The 23,648-nt window shown below is 48.9% G+C and overlaps 1 protein-coding gene across 2 annotated transcripts in view; it reads left to right on the forward strand.

The window, feature by feature from the left end:
• The window catches only part of CHST3 (carbohydrate sulfotransferase 3), a 45,933-nt gene extending 32,116 nt beyond the window's left edge, over positions 1–13,817 (forward strand). The window contains exons 2-3 of one of the 2 annotated variants that reach the window (XM_035138395.2): positions 8,486–8,769; positions 10,357–13,817. In XM_035138395.2, the coding sequence (XP_034994286.1) occupies positions 8,633–8,769; positions 10,357–11,596 (1,377 nt within the window). In that variant the 5' untranslated portion in view covers positions 8,486–8,632 and the 3' untranslated portion in view covers positions 11,597–13,817. Of the gene's footprint in view, positions 1–8,485; positions 8,908–10,356 lie in introns of those variants that run through there. The other variant, XM_035138396.2, reaches the window with a different exon arrangement.
• Positions 13,818–23,648: the final 9,831 nt, after the last annotated feature.

Here is a 23,648-nt window from a genome sequence, read left to right on the forward strand (position 1 = left end):
GACGCAAGGAGGGAAAGGGCGGGAATTGCTTTCTCTGCAACTCCCCCCAGCATCTCGTCAGAGACTGCCCACATCGCAGGGAGTGGCAAGGAAGGGCGGGAACGGTGGTGCCCTCCCCCACTGACGCAGCACCACAGCAGGGAAACGGGAAAGCCTGGCTGCAGGAGACAAGGGGCAGCAGCCAGGCACAGTCAGCAGACAACAGCCCCAGCCCACCCACCCGCACAGAGAGGAGCAGAGCCAGCCCACCCCTCCCAGAGCAGGAGTGGTTCTAGAAGTCACGCTAACGCTCCCAAATGGCTATCCCCTGACAGTCCTTGCCTTAATTGACAGTGGTGCCTCAGCGAACTTCTTCTCGAGAAACTTTGCAGAAGAGCACCAGATCCAGCTTCTGCAGCTGGATTTTCCCCTTCACGTGGCAACCATTGACGGCAGAGAGCTGCTGGGGGGGGCCATCACTCATCAAACCCCCCCCATGAGAATGACGGTGGGAAGGCACTCAGAGACACTGGCATTCAACGTCACCACCATCTCAGACCCCCCCATCGTCTTGGGCATGAGCTGGCTGGCGCGCCACGACCCCTCCATCAGTTGGCACCAGAGATGCATCACTTTTGGATCGGACTTTTGCCTGGAACATTGCATGCAGCACCAACCAGGGGAGGGGCCTCCGATAGCCACGGTGGCCACCATGCACGTCAAAGGGGGTGAGGCGATACCCAAGCCGTACTGGGACCTGCAGGAGGTCTTCAGCGAAGCGGAGTCCGACCACCTACCCCCACACAGGCCTTTTGACTGCCAGATCAACCTGGTGCCAGGGGCAACTATACCCCCAGCCAAGCTGTACGCCATGTCAGACCAGGAACTGGAGGATCTGCGCGCTTTCATCGACAAGAACCTCAAGCGGGGGTTCATCAGAGAAAGCAAGGCAGCAGGGGGCAGCCCGGTCTTCTGGGTGGACAAGAAAGACACGCAACAGCGCCGCCTGGTGGTGGATTTTAGACGGCTGAATTCGGTGACAGAGCCAGTGGCTTTCCCCATGCCCAGAGTGGATGATCTCCTGACAGCAGCACGCAGGGGCAAGATTTTCACCAAGCTAGACCTGAGGGGGGCGTACAACTTGATCAGGATCCGGGAAGGCGATGAATGGAAGACCACGATGTTCACGCCTCTGGGCTCTTTTGAATATCGGGTGATGCCCTTCGGGTTGCAAGGGGGCTCAGCCTGCTTCCAGGCCTTCATGCACCACGTCCTGGGGTCCCTCCTCTTCAAGAACTGCCTGGTCTTTCTGGATGACATCCTTATCTATTCCAATGACCCAGTGCAGCATGTGAAAGATGTCAGGGAAGTGTTGCAGCGCCTGAAGGAGAACCACCTGTATGTGAAGCTGGAGAAGTGCAAGTTTCACACCAAGGAGGTGGACTTCCTGGGCTACAAGCTGTCAGACAAGGGGCTGGCGATGGACAAGGACAAGGTGCAGGCCATCCTGGACTGGCACAGCCCCAGGACGCGCAAAGATGCCCAACGCCTACTAGGCTTCGCCAACTTCTACAGGAAGTTCATCAAGAACTTCTCTCGCGTTACGGCTCCCATCACTGACTGCCTGAGAGGCAAGCAGAAGTTCAGGTGGACACCAGAGGCGCAAGCAGCGTTCGAAAGCCTCAAGAGGGTGTTCGCCTCGGACCAGAACCTGTTCCACGTGGTCCAGGACGCGCCCCTACGCATTGAGACAGATGCTTCTGAGAAAGCTGTGGGCGCCATTTTGTTGCAACTGGACGCCAACAGGGAGTGGAGACCCTGTGCCTTCTTCTCCAGGAAGTTGACACAGCCCGAGCGCAACTACACCGTGTTTGACAAAGAACTTCTTGCGATCCACGCTGCGTTCAAACATTGGAGACACTTCCTGGTGGGCGCCAAGCACCCCATCCAGGTGTGCACAGACCACAAGAACCTGGAGTTCTGGAGAACTGCCAGGGTGCTCAACCAGCGGCAGATACGGTGGGCAGAGTTCTTCTCGAACTTCAACTTCTCCATACACTACATCCCGGGAGAGCAGAACGTCAGGGCGGATGCCCTCTCCCGCAAGCCAGAGTACATGGAGGAGGAGGAGCCACCAGCCCCAAGGCACATTTTCCCCCCGTCGGCATGGTCCTGCGGAGCAGCAGTGGTGAGCGAGGCAGAACTCACAGCACTGACGGCAGCGGATGACTTTGCCAACCGCATCTTCAGAGAACTGAGAGGGGGGAGGGAGCAGGCAAAAGACTTTGCAGAACGCAGAGGGCTGCTTTTCTACAAGGGGGCACTGTACCTGCCCACCACCCAGCTCAGACGTACGGTCCTCAAACAGATGCACGACAACCCAACGGCGGGGCATTTTGGAAGGGACAAGACCACTCACCTAGTCATGAGACACTTCTGGTGGCCAGGGGTGAGGGAAGATGTTCGAGACTATGTACGGGGCTGTGACACCTGCCAGCGGGCAAAGGTGGTCAGAGCAGCGCCACCAGGGTTGCTGGAGCCCTTAGCCACGCCACACAGGCCGTGGGAAGTGCTGTCCATGGACTTCATCACAGATCTGCCTTCTTCCCGGGGTAAGACCGCAGTGTTGGTGGTGGTGGACCTCATGTCCAAAATGTGCCACTTTATACCGTGTGCCAGGGCAGTCTCTGCAGAAGAGACAGCCAAACTGTTTGTTGATCACGTTTTCAGACTGCATGGATTACCTTTAAGGGTTATTTCGGATCGTGGCCGCCAATTTGTTTCCAGGTTCTGGCGGCGGCTCATGAACCTCCTGCAGGTGGAGGTCAGCTTGTCGACGGCTAGACACCCGCAGACCAACGGACAAGCGGAGAGGGTCAACGCCATTCTGCAGCAGTACCTGAGATGTTACGTCAGCCAGAGGCAAACGGACTGGGTGGATCGCCTGCCACTAGCAGAATTTGCCTACAACAATGCAGTGCACGTCTCCACAGGGGTGTCGCCCTTTAAGGCCAATTACGGGCGCGACCTCAGATCTTTCCCAGAGAGGGAGGGGGAGGAGGAGGAGGAGGGCCCACAGGCTGAGGATTGGGCAGAGGAACTGGAGACGGTGCACCAGCAGCTCAGAGAACACTTGGAGAGGGCCAAGGAAGCGTACAAAAAGGGGGCAGATCGCCACAGGCGACTAGGGGAGGTCATCAGGGTGGGGGACAAGGTGTGGTTGTCCTCGGAGGGCCTTCCCACCAAAGGGAGGTGCAAAAAGCTGGCACCCAAAAGGCTGGGCCCCTTCACGGTCACGCAACAGGTAAACCCGGTGGCATACAGGCTGGCACTGCCAGAGGACATGAGGGTGCATCCAGTGTTTCATAGATCGCTGCTGTCGCCGTACAGGGAAAGCAGCAGGCTCCGAGACAGCGAACAAACCCCCGAGGGAGGGGGGGAGAGGGAAGGCAGGGAGCAACTCAATGAGGCCACGGCCATCCTGGATTCAAGGTGGGGGGTGGGGGGACTGGAGTACCTCATGGCATGGGAGGATGCTCCACCGTCCCAGAATGAATGGGTCCCAGCCACTCAGATACAGGAGGAATTCTTGGTGGAAGAATTTCACGCCCTCTTTCCCCACAGACCCAAGCCCTGGCACATGGAAAGGGAGGGGGAGGAGGAGGAGGCACGGGAGAGCAGCTCACCATGGCGCTGGGAAGCGGAGTTTGAGGAACCAGAGGATGAGGTATGGGTGTCACCGAGATCCACCCAGTCAGAGGAAGGAGCAGATTGGCAGAACGTTTTTACCCCCACCAGCTCTGACGCCACGGACTTTTTGGGATTCCCGTCCGCCCAGGCGGAAGGGGGGGGGCTCGCAGGACTGGGGGGAGGTATTCACACCAACGGGCTCGGAGAGCACTGAGTTCTTAGGCTTCCAGTCGTCACCGACACATGGGGGGGGCCTGGGGAGGGGTGAAGGAGAGCTTGGGAGGGGGGTGGATGTGAGGGACAGGGGATATCGCGAAGTCCCTCCCCTCCTGAGTTCAAGCCCGTCCCCGAGCAAAGGGGAAAGCAGGGAGAGTTCCGATTCCAGTGGGGAAGCAGGAAGTCGTGTCCGAGGCTCAGGCAAGGTAGAGGAGCCAGGGTCCCAGGTGGGACAGGAAGGGGCAAGCAAGGGGGGAAGACCCATCCCCCCAACTCCAGAATTACGCAGGAAGAGGAGGGGCAAGAGGATGGGTCTGCCAAAGCTTTTGTGTTGGAGAAAGACGCGCCAAAAGCCATTAGGAGGTTCTGAAACAGACTGACCACATCACTCCGTGTAAATAGCAATGACTTGAGCACTGTAAATACGCAGCACCAATAAAAGAATAAAATGCAGAGCTGCGTGGCGTCGTTACTCTGAAGTAGTCCACTCCGGCCACCGTGACACTTGTTATTAGAGAAACGTGAACTCCACAGGCTTGGCTGGGTTTCAGGCCTAATGAGCACAGCAGCAGGTAGGTCTGACTCCATGAAATCAGTTGCTGAGACTAAAAGCCCCTGCTTCCCCAAACCCTTGTAAGTCCTCCCCTCTCCAGGGCTTCTTCCAAGCAACTGGAGACTGTGCCTGCGTGCCTGTCTTTCCCCCACCCATTTCAGCCCTCTCCTGGTTCTGGGAAGGGGGAGACACCTGTTGCTCTTCACTAACCTGACTCATCTCTGCCTGTTGGCCTCCCTCCTCCCACCTTTGTGCTTCAGCTTCTGCCTCTGACTCCTGACTTCTTTCTGCCACAAACTCTCCCAACTCACTGAGCCCTGTTACCCCTTCAGCTTCTGCCACCTCCTCTTCCCCGCCCGCCACCTCTTCCCTGTCTTCTCCCTCTGACCACTCACCATCGTTGTCCCACCCCCAATCCCCAGCTGTCTTCCCTTGGTGGTTCCCCAGCTGGTTCCTCCCACCATTCCTCTGTGTCCAACCAATCCATGGCATATCCCTTCTGAGCTAACACCTGGAATTGCAAGCAAATGCTCGAATTCTGAAGCCATAGCTGCTCGCACCAAGTCAGTGTGCACATCAGAGCATTGGCACGCTTAACCAGTGCTTGCCCACAACAAGGGTTGGTTTTTATGACTTCTTTGCTACTGTTTATTTATTTAAGACTGGCCCTCCTCACTTAGCAGGGCATTCTATAGGATGGATCGTACTGGGATGGTGTTTCCAATTCCACAGTGGAGGAAGAAGTACAAATATATCCAGCTCTTTCTCCGAATAGGCAGAGGGTGGGCCCAGTGCAGTGTGTTTCATTCAGCCCCTTATTAAGGAGTCGGAGGTGGTTCCTGCCCTCAGTGGGATTCCCTTTCCAGGTTCTAGGCCCCCACCTCCTCTTTTGCAGATCAGAGAGAAGCCTCTGGGCTTCTGCAAATAAACAGTTGGTGGGAGCAGCGAGTTCTGCTTGTGCAGTTGCCTTTTAGAGCGCAAGAGTCTGAAAAGTCAGGAGGGCCTGGTGCCAGAGGGGAAGTGCAGCAAGGGGTCTTTGGGGAAGATTTATTTTTGGGAACGGAGAGATGTTAAGGGGGCAGAGGTTGATGGATGCTCTCAGCAGCTGAGGATGGAGGTTGCAAGGAAGAGGAGGCCCCCTGCTTTCTTTTTATTGCTCTCTCTGCTGAGCTGGAGCCTTGTTCACGCAGCAAAACAGAGCAGCCTTCAAGCCCTTGATGTAGAAGCAGGGTTTCCATATGCTGAGAGTCCCAGATGTTTCCTTGATGGTTTGAGGCAACACATGGGGGAGATACCAGAGTACCATACATTTCCCATGCCTGTGTGGGGAGATGTGAAGTGTCCACTTTAATTAATGGGAGTCCTATCTCTCTCCCACTTACTTATCTTAGTAGGGGTTGGCAACCTGCGGCCCATGGGCCACAAGCAGCCCATGGGAGTCGTTTAAAGGGTCCCCGAGCTGCCCCCGAGCCGACCGCTTGGCAAGTCCCCGTGCGCTGCACTAAACTGGTGCAGCGCGGAGCGGGGACTCGCTTCCGTGGTGCCGGAAATCAACATCTGTGCAGACGTGATCTAGCCCACGGAGCGATCTCCACGGGAGTGAACCGGCCCAGACGAGGTAAACCTTGCTGACCCCTGATCTTAGGGTGGGGCTGCATGATATGGGGGAAACACAGTTTCCAAATGTTTTTCTCTCCCACTCCCCAAAAAAACTTCCCCTAGAGAATTGCTGCAGTGCTCAGTACTTCTCTTGGCTATTGCAGGTACCCATTGGGTAGTATCTAGCAATACCTTCAGCAATGTATGTGAACTCTCCCTCTCCAGCACGTTCTTTATTTCCCTTTGCTGCTTTTTAAAGTTTGCCTTAAAGGCGTGAAATGAACTGGATGAAAATCTGCTTTGCCCGTTTGGTCTGGTTTCACCACTCCATTAACTTCAATGTGATTTTATTTAGTTACATTAAGAAATAATGCAGAATATTTATACTTCGTTAGAAGGATAATCCAAAATTGTGTATGGAGAATCTTATGTGTATAAAGTTTCTTTCTTTCTTTTCTGTACCTGCTGAGCTGTTTCGAAACTGCCATTGGCAGATATGCCTTTCTTAAAAAGGAGGTTCATAGAATCTATGGCATAGGTGTCTATTTCCTTCCTGCCCCTGATATCTGGGGGAGAAACTTTGTTCTTTGCTAAACCACACCATGAGAAATGCTTCTGAAATAGACCCTTCCCTGCTGCATTCCACTGGCAAGTAAATACATTTTTGTTAAAGGTTTTTGTTTTTTTAAAGCTTTTGCTGGTGGTTGATGGATGGTGCTATCTGGAGGCTAGTTTTATACAAGAAATTAGCTGTCAGGCTTGCTGCTTTCTCTTTTTTTACTGTTGTTTATTATGTGACGGTTGAACTTGCTTTTATTGGATTTTTTTTTATCGTATTTCATTGTCGCCCAGTGCTTTATGCTTTTGTAATTAGAGTATCTTTCTTTGGGTGCCCATGGGCCATGAAGGCAGGTAGCTGATATGATGAATAAATAATCAATTTCTGTTGAGCAACAGGTGGGACTTTCACTTTTACTGCTGCTGTCACTCTAGCCCTTTCCCAGCGCTGAAAAGCTCCAGGGCGAGGGCCAGCCTTGCTTCCTAGGAAAATATTTAGGATTAATTGCCTAGGAACCTGATCCATACCTTTCCTTGTGTCGTTTAAACTGTGCACCTTTGTCTTACTGCTTGGAGAAATATGGCTGGTACACATTAAGATTAACCAACAATGCAAACTGCCACATAACACCCAAGCATTAAATAGCTCAGACATGGTGAGAAGGTGGAGGGGTGAATGTTCAGGAGGAAATAATGAGACCGGCAGTCCTCAAAAAGGCAGTAGAGGCAGAGGGGCGAAGCTACACAATCAGCAGAACCTTGTTGCAGCTTTTAGGGTCATATGTTGGAATGCTTCCGCTATGCCCTGCTGCCCCCCCCCCAAAAAGCACCCTGCTCATTAAAAATAAAAAATTAAGGGTGTCGGGAGAAAAGTCAGGGTAGGCTAGAAGCGCTCTCCTTGATATGCAATATTTTAAAATGCATATATATAATACACACAGAGAAAGAGAGGGAAAGAGAGAGAGTGTTCCGATATGCAGTTCCTCCATTTACAGAAATGGATCACATTGCTTGGCACAGAATCTCGGGAAGGAAAGCTCAGACAACTGTGGGTGCTTCCAGATGGCTTTTTAAATATGCAATCTGGTCACTGAGAATATTGCAAATGGATAGTTGGCAATAGGCTTCTTTTCTTTCTTTTTTAACTGATTAGAGCTGTCCAGGAAAACAAATATGAAGATTGAATTGGGGGTGGGGAGGGGAAAATACGTCATGTGGATCCTGCAAAAAACAATAACCCCCACTTGTACGGATTAGAAGTACCGATCCCATAATAAACACCCCACGTGGAAGCACCTGCTTCTTTCTCTGCTGATCACTTGAGGTAAAGGGAAGTTTCACAAATCCTGTGCACACTCTCCATCATGAAGTGCTGCCATGGAGGAATTCTGGGGCTTTGGTTGGGTTGTGCCAATGGATGGAGGAGCCATGCTAGGATGCTGTCCTACCACCCTAGTTAGAATCATGGGACGGAAATTGGCAGCACCCCAAATTTAAGCCAGGAAAGGCGCAAGGGGCAGGTTGAAGCCAAGTGAATGTAGGTGTGAGCCAGGAGCTTTAGGAAGAGGCCAAGTGACACAGCCACCAGGGAGGTATGTCCCCCACTGACATGGGAGGGTGGTGCGTACCTCCAGGAGGCAACAGCCCCTACCTTCTTGCAGCTACCCTGTTTCCCCCTGAAGCTGGGCAGGGACCTTGGTGACTCACATCCTTTGGAAGCAATCCTGCACCGGATGAATCTCCTCTGTGGGCAGAGCCAAGAACAGAAGTCTAATGCCCATTAAATCCAGATAGAACCAATTTGAAATTGCATGCAGGTCAGACGCGCTCCTAAGCACGCAGTATACTTATTGACACGTGCAATTTCTCTCACATTCTCCCTCTCTGCAGGGCATCCGCCGGAACTAAAGCTAGATGATGCTTTCCAGATAGCTGAAGAACAACGGGGACGTTTGAAGAAGGTCCCTTTCCCCCCTTCTCCTCAAAGGGGAAAGGCCTTTCTTTGGCAAGTCATCGAACGCAACACTCTCTCTCTCCATGGATAAAGGGCACACGTTACCTCAAGACTTCTGGGAGCTGCTGCATTGCCTGAGGATGAGGAGCAAATACGCCATCCTCCTGGTGTTTGTGGTAGCCCTTGTCATTATTGAGAAGGAGAACAACATCATCTCAAGGTAGGAGGGGGAAAGGAGAGCTGTGCTGGAAGAGAGGCTTTCTCTGTATCCTAGCGTAGCCTTCAGGCTGCAGCTATATCTTACCACCTTTGCAGGTCCCAACTTGCTACCACCATCTCTCCGGCCTTTTGGAACAAGGTAAATATTTCTTGCCTCCCAGTGTGATTTAAGCTACCTCTTTACCCAGGAATGCAGGCAGGTTGCTCTTTTAAACATCATGCCCCACACAGGGATAGGTGGCGGCAATGGATGGTTGGAATTGGCTTCGTATAAATCGATTTGATTTTATATATCTATAAAAAGAAGAGCCTTCTAGCAGAATCCGCCTAGAAAGGGGCAAGAGGGAATTTCACGAAGTAAACCTTTTCTCCCTCTTGCTTGACAAGCTGCAGTTGCCAAAGTTCACTTTTCTGAACAGCTTTTAAAGGTACAGATAGGATCTCAGTCCTCACAGAAACATAGAAAACTGCCTTATACTGAGTGAGGCCACTGGGCTCACCCAGATGAGTGTTGTTTCACACAGGGCTCTCTCCAACCCTACCTGGAACCTGGGGCCTTCTAAATGCAATGCAAAACAAAGTTACGGCCCTTACCCTCCTGCTCATGTTGAAAGCTGTCTCAGACAGTGGTTATTACACTTTCCATAGACCACTAATAATTGACCCTTCCGAGTGTTTATACAAGCATGGTAGTTAACTACTGTGGCACATAGACAAACATTTCTATTCTCAAACACTCCCTTTTGCTACCCGGTAACCTATAACAGAAGATCGCTATTGCCAGGGCTGGCTTTATGGCAAGTTACAATGGCAGGGCAGCAGCCTCTGGTGGCTGACTGATTGTGCTGCAACTTGTCCATGCCACTTGTGTTGACTTTGCCAAAGAGATACATACACAGAGACTATGGTTTTTGGACTAACTGAGGCACTGATTTGCAAATGGTGTTCTGAGGGATATGGGGATTCCTTAGAAGGTTTACCGGGTTCAGTCAGAATATTAGAATTAGCATACTACTATGAAAATTTTCTTCACCCCAGGCAAGCCCAATACATTTTGGTGCCTAAGATCAGGTCACAAATGCCGTCCCCCACCCCAGACCTTTGGCAAGTAGTTGAGAATCAGCTGCTATACTTGCTTTCTTAAGGCCTGGAATAACCTTTGAAACCTTGCGTGCCCCCCTCTTTAATATTGTTGCTGCTCCAGTATACCTGAAGGAGCGTCTCCATCTCCATCATTCTGCCCGGACACTGAGGTCCAGCACCGAGGGCCTTCTGGCGGTTCCCTCGTTGCGAGAAGCCAAGTTGCAGGGAACTAGGCAGAGGGCCTTCTCGGTGGTGGCGCCTGCCCTGTGGAAGGCCCTCCCAACAGATGTCGAAAAGGGAAACAACTACCAGACTTTTAGAAGACATCTGAAGGCAGCCCTGTTCAGGGAGGCTTTTAATGTTTAATAGATTATTGTGTTTTATTCTTCTGTTGGAAGCCGCCCAGAGTGGCTGGGGAGACCCGGCCAGATGGGCGGGGTATAAATAATAAATTATTATTATTATTATTATTAGTTAGGGTGACTTTTGTTCTCTTTCTTCACAGGGTGTCTGACAAACTAAAGCAGTCTCCGCAGTCCTTGATGGAAGCCAACAGCACAGACTCTGGCTCGGTGCTGTCAGAGAATGGCTCCTTGCTGTCCTTGAGCGAGCTGGACGCAGCTTTCTCCCAGCTCAGGAACCGCCTTCAGAATGTCACTTTGCAGCTCGGGGGGACTTTGCCAGCGCCTGTTCAGGGAACCCGGAGACACATTCTTCTCATGGCCACCACCCGCACTGGGTCCTCCTTCGTAGGGGAATTCTTCAACCAACAGGGCAACATCTTCTACCTCTTTGAACCGCTGTGGCACATTGAAAGGACCGTGTCCTTCGAGACTGGAGGTGCCAATGCCGTGGGCTCAGCCCTTGTCTACCGGGACGTCTTGAAACAGCTCTTCCTCTGCGACCTCTACATCCTGGAGAACTTCATCATTCCGTTCCCAGAGGACCACCTGACCCAGTTCCTGTTCCGGCGCGGCTCCAGCCGCTCTCTGTGCGAGGAGCCCGTCTGCACGCCGTTCGTCAAGAAGGTCTTTGAAAAATACCATTGCAAGAACCGCCGCTGCGGGCCCCTCAACGTGACCCTGGCCACGGAGGCCTGCCGCCGTAAGGAGCACATGGCGCTGAAGGTGGTGCGGATCCGGAAGCTGGAGTATTTGCGCCCGCTCGTCGAGGACCCTCGCTTGGACATGAGGATCATTCAGCTGGTGAGGGACCCCCGAGCGGTACTGGCTTCCCGCATGGTCGCTTTCTCCGGGAAGTACGAGACGTGGAAGAAGTGGGCCACAGAAGGTGCGGCAACCCTCAATGAGGATGAGGTGCAGCGGCTGCAGGGGAATTGCGAGAGCATCCGGCTCTCGGCGGAGCTTGGCTTGAGGCAGCCAGCCTGGCTCCGTGGCCGCTACATGCTGGTCCGCTACGAGGACATTGCCAGGTCGCCCCTTCAGAAGGCAAAGGAGATGTACCGATTCTCGGGCATCACCATCACCCCGCAGGTAGAGGAGTGGATCCAGAAGAACACCCAGGCGCCTCACAACAGCAACGGCATCTACTCCACCCAGAAAAACTCCTCCGAGCAGTTCGAAAAGTGGCGCTTCAGCATCCCTTTCAAGCTTGCCCAGGTGGTGCAGAACGTCTGCAGCCCGGCCATGAAACTCTTTGGCTACAAGCTGGCCGGCAGTCCCGAGGCCCTTACGAACAGATCAGTCAGCTTGCTGGAGGAGAGGAGAACCTTTTGGATCACGTAAAGGTGCCACTTTGCTGGTGGATTTTTCCACATCGTAGCTTTCTTGTCGGATTGGAAAAGCCGGAGCGCAAGAATTGTTGGGGGGGAGAGCAGCGTGTAGCGCAAAGGGTGGAGAGGGGGGTGCGCCTTCGGCTAGCCTGCTTCGTGCTTCTGCTTACCTTGCACTCGCCGTCCTCGCACCGAGGTGCTTTCTGCTTTTTCTGGGAGCAGGCGTCGCCTGCCTTTCAAATCCCAGGCCCCTTGATGGATTTGTGAGGTGGCTGAGCTTCAATACAAAGGAGAGTTCAGAATCTGGCACAGGTTGCAGCATGAAGCGCTGGGTTCTGCTTTCCCTACCTCGTGTTCACATCCTCCTCAGCAGAGGAGGGCCTTTCTCTTAATGCCTGGGGCATTTGTGCACTAAACACCCAAAGAGAGAAAATATTCTATTTTTGAAAGTTATTAAAAGGGAAGAAGAAGAAGAAAAGAAATTGCTTTCACATCATGCTGGGGAGATGTAAGAAAAGCAGAGTTGTTGCACTGGTAGTTGCCTCAGGCAGCCTTAAATTTAGGGCTGATATTTGCGAGAAGGTGTGAAAGAGAGGAAAGAAACTTGTTCAACGGGAGGCGTGACTGCTTCATCCTTTTGACAAGAGGGTGTTTTGAACGTTTCCTACTTGAGACCCTCAGATAAATTAATGCCTTGTTTAAACTTGAGGAGATGCGTTTGGATCACACAGTCACCAGGGGATGGGGGGGGGATGGGACCCAAGCTGGCTCTACCGACAGTAATGACAGGATTTTGGCCTACACCACGGACAGTTTTGTGTGCTTGCTGCCTTTTGTCTTGCTTTACACCTAAGCCCTTGGACGAGAGACAGAAAGCAGGCTATGAAAACAACATTCGAAGGGAGAGGAGAGGAAGAATGGAATAGCATTCAGCCTGCGTCCCTGAGGATCAAGCTTCCGCAGTGCCATCAGCTGTTTTGGTCTCCGATAGTCTATTTTTGAAAACAAACACCTGCCATCTGGTTTTCTCACTTGTCACTGAATCAATTGTTACCGAATCTCATCCAGCCGACTGGAGGCGGTTAGAAACAATAGCTGCTTTCTTGTAAGGTGACAGAAGGCTGTGGCTTTAACTGTGTTTCCCACCCCGCTTGCTCCTCCCTACCTCCAATAATTGTTTTTGTGTCCTTTTCAAGTGCTGGCTGGAAACTGCCAATAGTTCTTTCTCTGCAATTTCAGAGGGGGGTGGGGGTTGTTTTGTACAGAGCAGGCCTACCGAAACACAGAGAGGACGAAGCAGCAGGCCAGTGGAGCTGGTTCAGTGATAGGAAATGGAAATGGTTTCTGCAACAGCAAGAAACAAGATCTCTGAGAGCCATCAATGAGCTCCTCTTATTCCTTTCTGTTTGTGGGTTCACTTTTTCGTTGCTTTGCTTCAAGTGAATGCAACCAAGTAGGAAACAACCCAATGAACCTTTAGCACATGTCAGCCCCTGCTATTAAACTGAAGCACTTACTAACTTACTTGCCCTGCCTGGACTGAGCATCCAAGGTGGAAATACTGAGTTTATTCCAGATGAGCATATGTATATGCCAGAGGGGAAGCTGTGATAGCAAAAACAACAAAGGGCCTTGCCTTGTGTCACCATGAACACAAAAGGATGTAATATAATGGCAAATACCAAGAGTAGCAGGAGATATGTCACATTTCTGTGTAGAGACAGATATATAGATTGTGATCCATTCTTCACAGCTGTCACTGTTCTTTCTTGCAATGCTAATTTAACACCTTAAAAAAGAAACAATTACTTTCTGTAATAGGAAAAATATCTCCAATCTCAATTGGCTGAGATGTCTATGGAGTCATATATTATTAGAACCTTCATTTCCTTTTCTTTCTTTCTTTTAACAAATGCCATTCGGCCAGAAGCTGTAATGCTTATGGCTTTTAAGACCATTGCTTAATTTTTTTTGCCGGGGGTGTGGGGAGAATGGGGAGAGAATTCCCGAATAAGTAACTGCATTTTATTTTAACCCAATCAGAAGAGAACTGTATGCATCACGGTCCTATTTTTCTGACATGAAGTGAGTGATCAGGAAATGAAAAGAGGACTTTTGTCCAGCTGCAGCAAAAAATAAATAAATCTCTCCACCCCACCCAGAAAAAAACAGTTGATTATCTAAACAGGAAATTCATACCATGGTGTAGAAGATAAAAAGAAAGAGTATGCCACTCAACATACTCTTTCTTTTTATCTTCTACACCATGGTTAAGAAAAATGCTTCTGGGTTGCCACTAACTCTTTCCAAAATGTCTCCCAAAGTTCCAAAGCTAGGTTTTCCACAGAAAGCATCACAGAGGAGGTGGGTGTTCGCATCAGCTAATTTTCACCCAGTTGTCACTCAGCTTGATGACTTCACACACTCAAGATTACTAGCACCAGTCACCTGTACAGCAAATGAGCACAAATTCTTTCCACTCCACCCTCCCTTTATTAACCTGTCTTCAGTGGAGATAATTTGCCTGATTGATAAGTGGTGACTGATCTTTGCCGTCTCACACATTCAGAGTATTAAGCAATCAGCAGAGTTACCAAATGAAGCATATGATGTGTGGAATTTCCCTCAGTTGTAATTCAGGGAAGCCTTTAAACAAGGGTTGTACATTCATTTCCAGTCCAGGACAGTGCTATGGGCAAAGGAGATTGATGTGGGCGCAGTCCGCATGGACCTGGGGTTCTTCTGCACACAGCAGGCATTGAGAGCACCTGCCTCACTGTTGAAGGAAACCCTCTTTATGGTGGGGAAGGGGGGTTCTTAGACGCAAGCAAAATTCTCTTTTGGGGGGTCACTGTATGGAAATGTTCATGTTCTGTTGCAGTGTTTTCCAAACTTGGGTCTTCTGCTGTTTTTGGACTACAATTCCTATCATCCCTGACCACTGGTCCTGGTAGCCAGGGATGATGGGAGTTGTAGTCCAAAAACAGCCAGAGACTCAAGTTTGGGACACACTGCTCTTGTATGGTGTGCATTGATGTCTATACGTAAAACACTTTTTTGGGATCACTCGAAAACCCCATTGATACATGTTCATAAGTTTTGGACAACCAACTCCCATCGGCCCCAACCAGCACGGCTGCAGTAGCCCAAAACATCTGAAGGCACCAGACTGGTGAAACTTGGTCTAGAGAAGAATGGTAGCATCCACAGCTGCAACATCAACTCACATGGCAGCTCAGGTGAATTCTGGGTTTATGTACTAGCAGATATTATTAGTGTGGTGCGGAGCCACACAATCTGCCCAAACCACATGGTCAGAGATTATGGACACAGGAGACAGTGTGATATGGCACATGCTACGAATTGTACAAATGAGGCTTAAATGTCAGTTTCTACACAGATGAAATATTGATGAAAAGCTACCTGTTCCATTGTCATGACGTTATGACACATGCTTACTTTTTGCCTTGGTTGAGAAGCTGCGTACAGGTGGCAAAGCAAACACTTCTACTGACTTTGCACCAAATGGTGCAAATTCTTTCCCCTGCAGGGTAGACATCTCAGTGGAGGCAGAATGCTACCTATTAAACGTTCTTAAGCAGGACGAGGGTCAGATGCAGCATAGCTTGCTCTATCTCCTGAAAATTACTACAAGGACGCATGACCCAAACATGGCCTGTTCCAAAGGACACAGTACACAGTACACAGTATAGTGTTGGATAGCCATGAAAACTTTCTATGAAAAGCAATATGGACAGTCTTTACTTCCAAATCTCAAGATATCCAGTCCACTGGCAGGTAGGATACTTTAACAGCCCCCATGCCCATTGGAAATTATTCTGGTTTATGGAAAGTTTCAGCCAGCACTGTGTTCATTATGTGTTGCTTCTGCTGTTGCTTACTTTTAATTGTGCTTTCACATTCTGTTGTGTTGTTTTCAAAAAAGAGAGAGAGAAAAGTACAACTGTGGCTTTGGTGAAAAGCAGCCATCATTTCTTTACATCTACAAAATGGTTCCAGTTTTGTATGTTTTCTGTCTGTCTTTAGCTGTAAAATGTGCAGTGGGTTTGTTTGTTTATTTATTTATTGTATGGGGGGAGGGGGAGATGAAAAATAACTTTATTAGCAGGAATTGGGACTGCACCAAAATAAAAACAGACTCGGAAATGTTTCCCAATGTATAGAAATGCAATTAAATTAAGAGTAGCTCTGGTTAAAATAAAACATGTCTTTTTTTCCCCTTCCTGTTTTTTTGCAAGAATCTTTTACGGGAGAGAAGGGTTCTATTTAAAGGAAAGAACTGGGCAGGAAACAATTACATTTTATTCTCCCTCTGTAATCTCAGAGCTGCAAATAGCTCTGACTATCTTAGAAACGATAAGGGGGGCCATTTGTTCTTTTAACAATGTGTTCTGTGTCCTCAGCTCAACAGAATTCTTCCTATTGCACCGCAAGAGGTGCATTTACTTATTTATTTGCCAATAAAAGGTGGTGTTTGTTTGAGGAGGGGGACATGGTTGCAGTCACATAAGGAAAGGATTGACAGTGTGATGGCATACAGACTTTTTCTTTAAGATCTTCAAATGAAAAAGAAAAGAATTGCATAGTTTTATCACACCCCAAAATGCAGGGGAGCCATAATCCATTGCCCAGTAAAGCTATACCAATAATTTTAGCCAATGGGGCTTAAGTGTGCCTGAATGGGTGCTGGATTAGAGTCATTAGCTGCATTTATACTTTACAGATCACAGGTGATTGGCAAGTCTAGAATCAAGCTATCTATCCTTTAAATATATTCATGGAAAGCAAAATAGGTATGGCTGTCATGCTGCAGCCCAGACAACGCCTTCATCATTAAAACGTTTTATGTCACAGCGATATTGCCAAACTTGCTTCTGCAAGGTGGCAAAGTAGGCAAGACTTTGCTTTTGCCCCATAGGAGGAGGGCAAAGCAGGACTTGGTGTAGGAAGGGCGAAGCCGTGGCAGCAACCTCAGGCAAGTTTTCTGGGCTGCAGCCTGGCCAACCCTATATCAAATATGGGGTTCATTCCCCCAGAGAGCCCCTGCTCTTGGCAGCCGAGAAAGCTTCCCGTTTTGTAAGGCTGCAGACATTTTTATATAGACTTATTTTAATTTGTATTGACATGGTGCAAGCATATGGAGATGCTTGGTTAAGCACAGTGTCTGCCAATCTTGCTGTATCCACTGGACTGGAGGATAAGACTCCAGGCCAAAAGTGGGAGTCCAGTATCACTGGTAGGAGCAGACCCAGGAATAGGAGGGGGTGTAATTCTTTGGCGGCTCTCGGGAGATCACACAGAAAGGCTCCCGACTCTGTAGCTAGCCCGGGGATAGACACAGAGAGGCAATTTTCTCCTAAGCCAATCATTTGACCTTCCTGAGCACAAGGGCACCATTCAGTGCTGGTATATTTATTTAAGGAAGGGTGGTTGGTTGGTGGGGTGGTGTTTTTTTTGGAAACTTGATGAACACATCTTCAGTCTGTGAGACAGGCTTTGACCTGGGTATTTTGACTTGCTAGATTATAGAAAAATCAGGTTTCCAACAACACAGCCTCGCACGTTCTCGTGTCTTCTGTCAAGATTCAATCAGCATGCTGTCTTCACTTCCATCTGTGCTGTAAAAGGATGCAGTTGGCCTAGGAGAATGGTGCATAAGCCCAGTTACTGGCTTCCTTTGCTGCGTGGCCCCCTGTTGCCTTGGGGCAGCTCCTATCAGCGGCCGGGTTCACTTTGCAAAGAAGAACTTTTGGCACACAAAGCATCCTACAAGGGTAAGGTGATTGGTTCGGGAGTCTTCGGAGCAGACAGGCAACAACAACTATTATTATCCATTTGATTTCTATACCGCTTTGTATTTTAAAGAAAGAAACCCTCAAAGCCGTTTACAACACATTAAAACATCAGATAAAAACAAACTAGAATAAAACAAATTGAAGCTTCAAGGAAAATGTTCCAGATCCAAGTGGCATTTTGCTTTCCCCATGTTTCTTTGCCTACTTAATTTATGTAGCTGCCCCATAGCAGAAGGAAGCTGGTTGGTGTAGTGGTTAGAGTGTTGGACAAGGACCTGGGAGATCAGAGTTCAAATCCCCACTCATGAACAAGAGATGGAGTTGAGTCATGAAGCTCACTGGGTGACCTTGGGCCAATCACAGCCTATTAAGATACCTCACAGGGTCATTGTAGGGATTAACTGAGAAGAGGGGTAGGCCATGTACTCCATAAATAAAGCTCTTCTGCTTATCTGCTTAAGGAAGCTGGAAGGAGCAGCCAGATGGAGATGCCCATCGCCAACCTGGCATCCAGAGACCTCCACGTGGTTGCAGTTGGACCCACATCAGATGCAAAACACCCCAGGCGCCTGGGGAATTTCTAACACGGGGCTTGTCATTGCACTAAGTTAAAGTTATTTATAACCCACCTTTTCCCCAGTCTGTGACTCAAGGCAGCTTACGCAGGGGGAAAAATTAGAACAAACTAAAACAGAAAAGGCAGTCATTAAAACGTAATTAAATGCAACTAAATGTTCATGTAGTAACAAAGAAAAAATAATGAGTTTGGAGTGGAGCCATCAGAGTTCCATAGGTATCGCTATGGTTGTCCTGCGAAACATTTTCAAAAAGGCAGGAATTACCAATGTTAAAAGAAGCCTGTAGTGGCACTGCACCTCTGATTATAAAGCCTGTTGCCCTACTTCAGGCCTCTGCCTCTATGTGAAAGGACAAAGCAGTGCGTGCAGTAGTTGAGTGCATTTTCCCACAGGATACAAGCAAGATACTGCCCTGAGAGAACTGGATTTGGAATTGTTTACTCGCCTAATGGCCTAAAATTCTGCAGCTCCACCACCCTGCCCCATCCAACATGCCTTAGAGACAGAACTGCAGGCGTGCATCAAGCCGAAAAGTTGAGCATTTCCAGCTGCTCTCAGCCTTCCAAGACTGTTGAGAGATCTGCTCTCTCCTACTTTTATCTGTTTTTCCATCTCTTGTTTTCTCGTTTATCCTAGGCTGTGCTTTAACTCAAAGTGAAGAATCATCTGTCAGTCACATCCCCCTTTTAAACCCCATCTTCGAATGGACAATATCATTCTGCCAGAAACAGCTGTTTTAGTTTGTTTAAAACCAAAACATCAGCATTCTGTACAAGATTCAAGGCAGGCCCTGTATCTTCAAACTGAAGGGGTTCACATGGGTGGGAGGAATCTGTGAGGAAGGAGGCCAGGAAGAACAGTCGTGTTACAATGGTAGGAAAACGTGCTTTCCCAGTATCTGCAAGAGGAGAGCAGGTGAGAGGTTCAGAGAATGCCCTACCCTCTATTGACCTGTAAGCAGAGATGTCTATGTTATGAGCTAGGAGCTCTCCCAAAAATAGTGAAACCAATATGTAAATATTTTCTTACTGGCCCTATGTGCTGTGATGGAGCTTTTTATCTGGAGAGCTTTGCCTAGTGCTTAAAACTTGGTCCCTGGCCTGCTAAGGCAGTGCCTCCTTGGATAGAGACATGTTCGGGTGATGTTTCATGCTCCTTCAAGGAGTGGGAAAACTCAAGGCAGCTGTAACATGAAGAGCGTCTGTATAGCGGCCCGTTTACAAACGAATGATTAAGAAGGCATTACAGGGGTGCAGAAACAAGCACACGGGCAGGGTTTTCCCACAAAGAAATGCCTGTTCTGCCCCGCTCAAAACCCAGGCTGCAGCTTTTTTTTTAAAAAAAATTTTTTTTGACAGGCCTGGCGGAAGCTCTTCCAGACAAAGCTGGTTCTAACTCACAACCTAGCAGGAAGCTCTGACTCATTTGCAAGCTGCTTGGAAGAGTCACCAACCATAACTGTGGCTACTACAAAACCGTCCTAATTTTTGTACTCCTTCGTTTTGTTTGCAATTTCCCCTCATCCCTCCTCACTCCCTGTTTCCTGCAATATACTGCCTGATTAAGAGGTCTGGGAAAGCTCAATGGCTTGCCACATTTTTGTGACAGTTCAGTTGGTTCCAACGTAGTGCCCAACTGTGAATTTGGGAGTTTTCACTTTTGGACCAATGTGGTTACATTTGCTTCTTTGGCTGGGGGGAGGGGGGAGAGAGAGAGAGAGAGTCAGTTGACCATTGGTGCCCTTGTCCCCCTCTAATAACATGCCACCTCAAAGCCCAAAGGTGGATCCTATGGCATAACAACAGTGCCTGGCTGCCTGGATAGGTTTTGTTGTCAAGCAAAGAACAGCTGCACATTAAAAAACAAAAAACAAGGCTGTGGACCTGTCAGATCTGTTTTTCTAAAATAAAATAAAATAAATGCAGAATTCTGCTACTCTAAACTGACATCTGTCTGGCACTTTTGTCTGGCAGTGAGAGATGGCAGCTGAAGATGCGCCAGCTGCTGAGACTGCCTGCTTAACTAACCACAAGTGTTGACATGTCCTAAGGTGCTCAGGAAAATAAAAATAAATGTGGGGTCTAGGAGACAAAGCAAAGCAGAAAGCACCCTCCTGTAAAGCTTTTTAACAAGCGCCAAAAAGGAGGCAATGGTATGCTCTCACATTTCCTCATCTGCTGTGTTGGTTGCTCACTGCCCCGATCCTCACCCCTGCTTTCCATTCTCCCCTGTTTCATAGAGAAGCAGTGAAAGGAGGAGGCATAAAATTTGAGTTCAATTTATTGAAAGGGAGGAGGTAGCCAATAAGTGCTGCCCCTCCCCTCAGATGCATGAAGCCTGAGTGCAGTGGTTTCGTGGCAAATCGGTACTCTGCACATGTACAGAGGCATTATTGTCATAGCCTGCCACAGATACCAGCCATGTATCTATAGCAAGCCATGTATTCTATAGCAAGCCATGATGCGCACCATAGGCTACATTAGTGCGGAAAGTATAAACTATCAGGGCACAGAAAATCATGTTTGCACGCTTCTTGTATCCCTTCCACCATCTTTTTTTAGCAGTGTTGACTGCAAAGGAAATGGAAAAAGAAAAAACACCCGAGAGTTAACTTTTCTTCTGTGTCCCCTCCAGCAGTAGCAAACGAATTGCCCACCACATGCTCACTGCAAAAGAGGAAGTCTCCTAAAGTTACCATATTCTTCTGTGATACATTATCAGACAGATGGTCTTAGGAGGATGAGAGAGAGAGAGGTATGCAATCTTTGCAATTATGGGGGGATGGTATGTAAACTTTGCCGGTTTCACAGAAATCCTTAACTGGGGGTGAGAGGGATAGAATCCAGATTTTTTGGATACCAGCCGATCTAGCAAGAGGTGTGAAGCTGATTATCTGCAGCTTCAAAAAGCATTTGCATCTAGCCCAGTATCTCCTCTGGCTGGCAGGCAGTGACTCCCCCAAGATCTCTCACAGAGGCCTTTTCCAAGCCCTGTTATTGGAGAGATAACTAGAGAGTGAACTTGAGACCTGCATACCAAGCTTATGCTCAGCCACTGGGATGTGGCCTTCCTCCACATGTGGAGTTGGCTTCATGGGGAACAGCCAATATGGCATGCTGAGTAAAGAAACGGGCTCCTGCTGCTGCTGTAGTCCCAACTAGGTGACGCCACTGCTACCGCTATTTCTGACGCAGGTAAGCTTTTTGCTACACCATCTGCAAAGGAAAATCTGATAGCGTCTCGGCAATTTATTTTAAAAAAACTCACTACGAAGGCAAGTTAATGTTTAATTTAAATTAATAAGAGTTGGAAGGGACCCCGAGGATCATGTAACTCACCCTCCCCCCGCATTGCACAAATATGCAGCTGGGATTGAACCTGCAACCTTGGCATTATCAGCACCATGCTCTAACCAATAGATTGCTTTAATTAGACAGTTGTTTTAGCAGGCAGCTTATGAGCAGCCTTATAAAAGCCTGGATAGCTCAGTTGGTTAGAGTATGATGCTGATAACGCCAAGGTTGCGGGTTTGATCCCCATACGGGACAGCTGCATATTCCTGCATTGCAGCGGTTTGGACTAGATGACGCTCAGGGTCACTTCCAACTCTGCAATTCTATGAAACAGAGCTTCCTTTCCTGGTAGGATAGATAGATAGATAGATAGATAGATAGATAGATAGATAGATAGATAGATAGATAGATAGATAGATAGATAGATACAGACAGACACACACACACACACACACACACACACACACACACACATACTGAAACCATGTGTTTATGTGCATGTGTGTTCAAATTCCCTTCAGTAGCGTTTTTATTTAGAGATCTAAACATCTTGTAGCATTTTTGAGCTTGTAATAGAAAATGTCCCTAGTAGGAAAATGCCATGCATTTTTTCCTAGCTTCACATTCGAAAAGAGAGTTCACTGTTTCTCTCGCTCCCCCTCCCAACCACTGTAATTCCTACCACGGGCAACAAAAGCTGTGGATTTCATTCAGCTCTATTAATATCCTCTCCATCAGTCTGGCTTTTGAAGCCAGGCTCAAAATTAGTTGGAGGCCGGCTGGAAATAGCAGCCCGTTTGCACTCTTGTCTCCTTTGTCCCCTTTCCCATGCCACTCCTGCCTCTAAGTGCAACCCAGCCATTTATTCACTCAGTAAACAAGTAGTAAAATGTCAACATGACAGGAATACACAAGTGGAGGGAGGAGGAAGGGGTGGCAGGGGGAGGGAAGAGCAGGTATTCTCCTTCACTGGCACAGGGGCCCAAAGGGTGGTGGCATCACCACGCGCTGCCTCCTTTGTGGGAGAGAGAGTTGCCCTAGGGAAGCCAGGGCAGCAGGCAAGCATCCTCTGGCCTCTTGCCATACCAGCCAGGGCTCTGAGGGGCCGCTGGGAGCTTGCACCCCTGCCTCCAAGGAAAGCCATCCTACCCTCGTCCTTCTGCCAGAGAAAGGGAAACTGCAAGGGGGGGGGGTTGCTTCTTGCCTTTCTGTCGAAGAGAAAATATTTCCACTTGCACAGCTGAAGGGAATCTGCACACTATGGGTTCAGTCAGCAGCCAGGGTCTTAAGGGTGGCGTGCGTGCAAAGTGCAAGTTTTGGACCTCTCTCTCTCTCTCTCTTTTTTAAAACTTGTAAGCTGAGAATATTTGATAGAAAAGCAGGGTATCATGTTGTTGGCAACCGTCTGTCTGAGAAGCAATGGAGTGCCCCTCCGGGGCTGAAGTCAAATTGCTGAGTTAGCAGCGCCAAATTGACCTCTCTGGGGTGCAAGCCTGGGTAGTGTGTATGGAGGTCCTTGGCTGCCCAGATGACAATACTTGCTGATGTGGCCCAAAGGAAAGTAGAGCAATATGTTTAACACTAGCTTGGCTGCAGGAATTGCCGGAAGGAGGCATACAAGGCACCATCCAACCATCTTAGGGACTCCATCTGGATTTGCGTAGGGTTTACTCCTTATCCTTTTCTTTTCCTGAAGATATCCTGCAAGGCAGCGGAGGTTTAGGATCAGTCTTCCTTCTCCTGGATGGGCTACCTTCCCAGGTGGATGAGCCCCACCTGCCCCTCCCTTCCCTCCACAGCATGTGCAGAAACTGCCTTGACTGTTGGCTAAATAATTAAGTAGATACTGCTAAAGCTGGGGATCAGCAGCTGGAGACTTCAGGGCTTTATCTGGCCACACACTGAGCTGGCTCTCTAGGTGTGCACCAGCCAACTCGCTTAAAAATCGATGTCAACACGCACTACTGTGAGCATTCAGAGTTCAACTCAGAGTCACCCCAATGTGCACATGGGTTTGTGAGTATACCACAAGTTTTAAAAAGAATAAACTAGGGTGCACTGAAGAACCCTTCCAAAAGTTACTAGAGTACCCGGTGGGGTTCACGTGTTATCTATTTATCCTGGAGAACCTATGATTCTGATCATTGCTGAGAATCACGTCCAGCCACTAGCTCTTCCTGTTGCAAGCTGACCTTGTGGGATGTTCTAAATGGGAGCATTGAAACGGCAGGCTCTGAGGAAGAAACAGCATTGCCTTGTGACTCAAAACACTTCCAGACATTCGCCGGCTTGTTTAAACTAAGAACAAATACCTCCATAGGGGTGGGGGGAGACAGGCTAGCGTGCAGGACTGTTAAAAAGCAAATCGGTGCTTGTTT

The sequence above is a fragment of the Zootoca vivipara genome, chromosome 5, assembly GCF_963506605.1.
Source record: "Zootoca vivipara chromosome 5, rZooViv1.1, whole genome shotgun sequence".
In the NCBI taxonomy this organism is placed as follows: domain Eukaryota; kingdom Metazoa; phylum Chordata; class Lepidosauria; order Squamata; family Lacertidae; genus Zootoca; species Zootoca vivipara.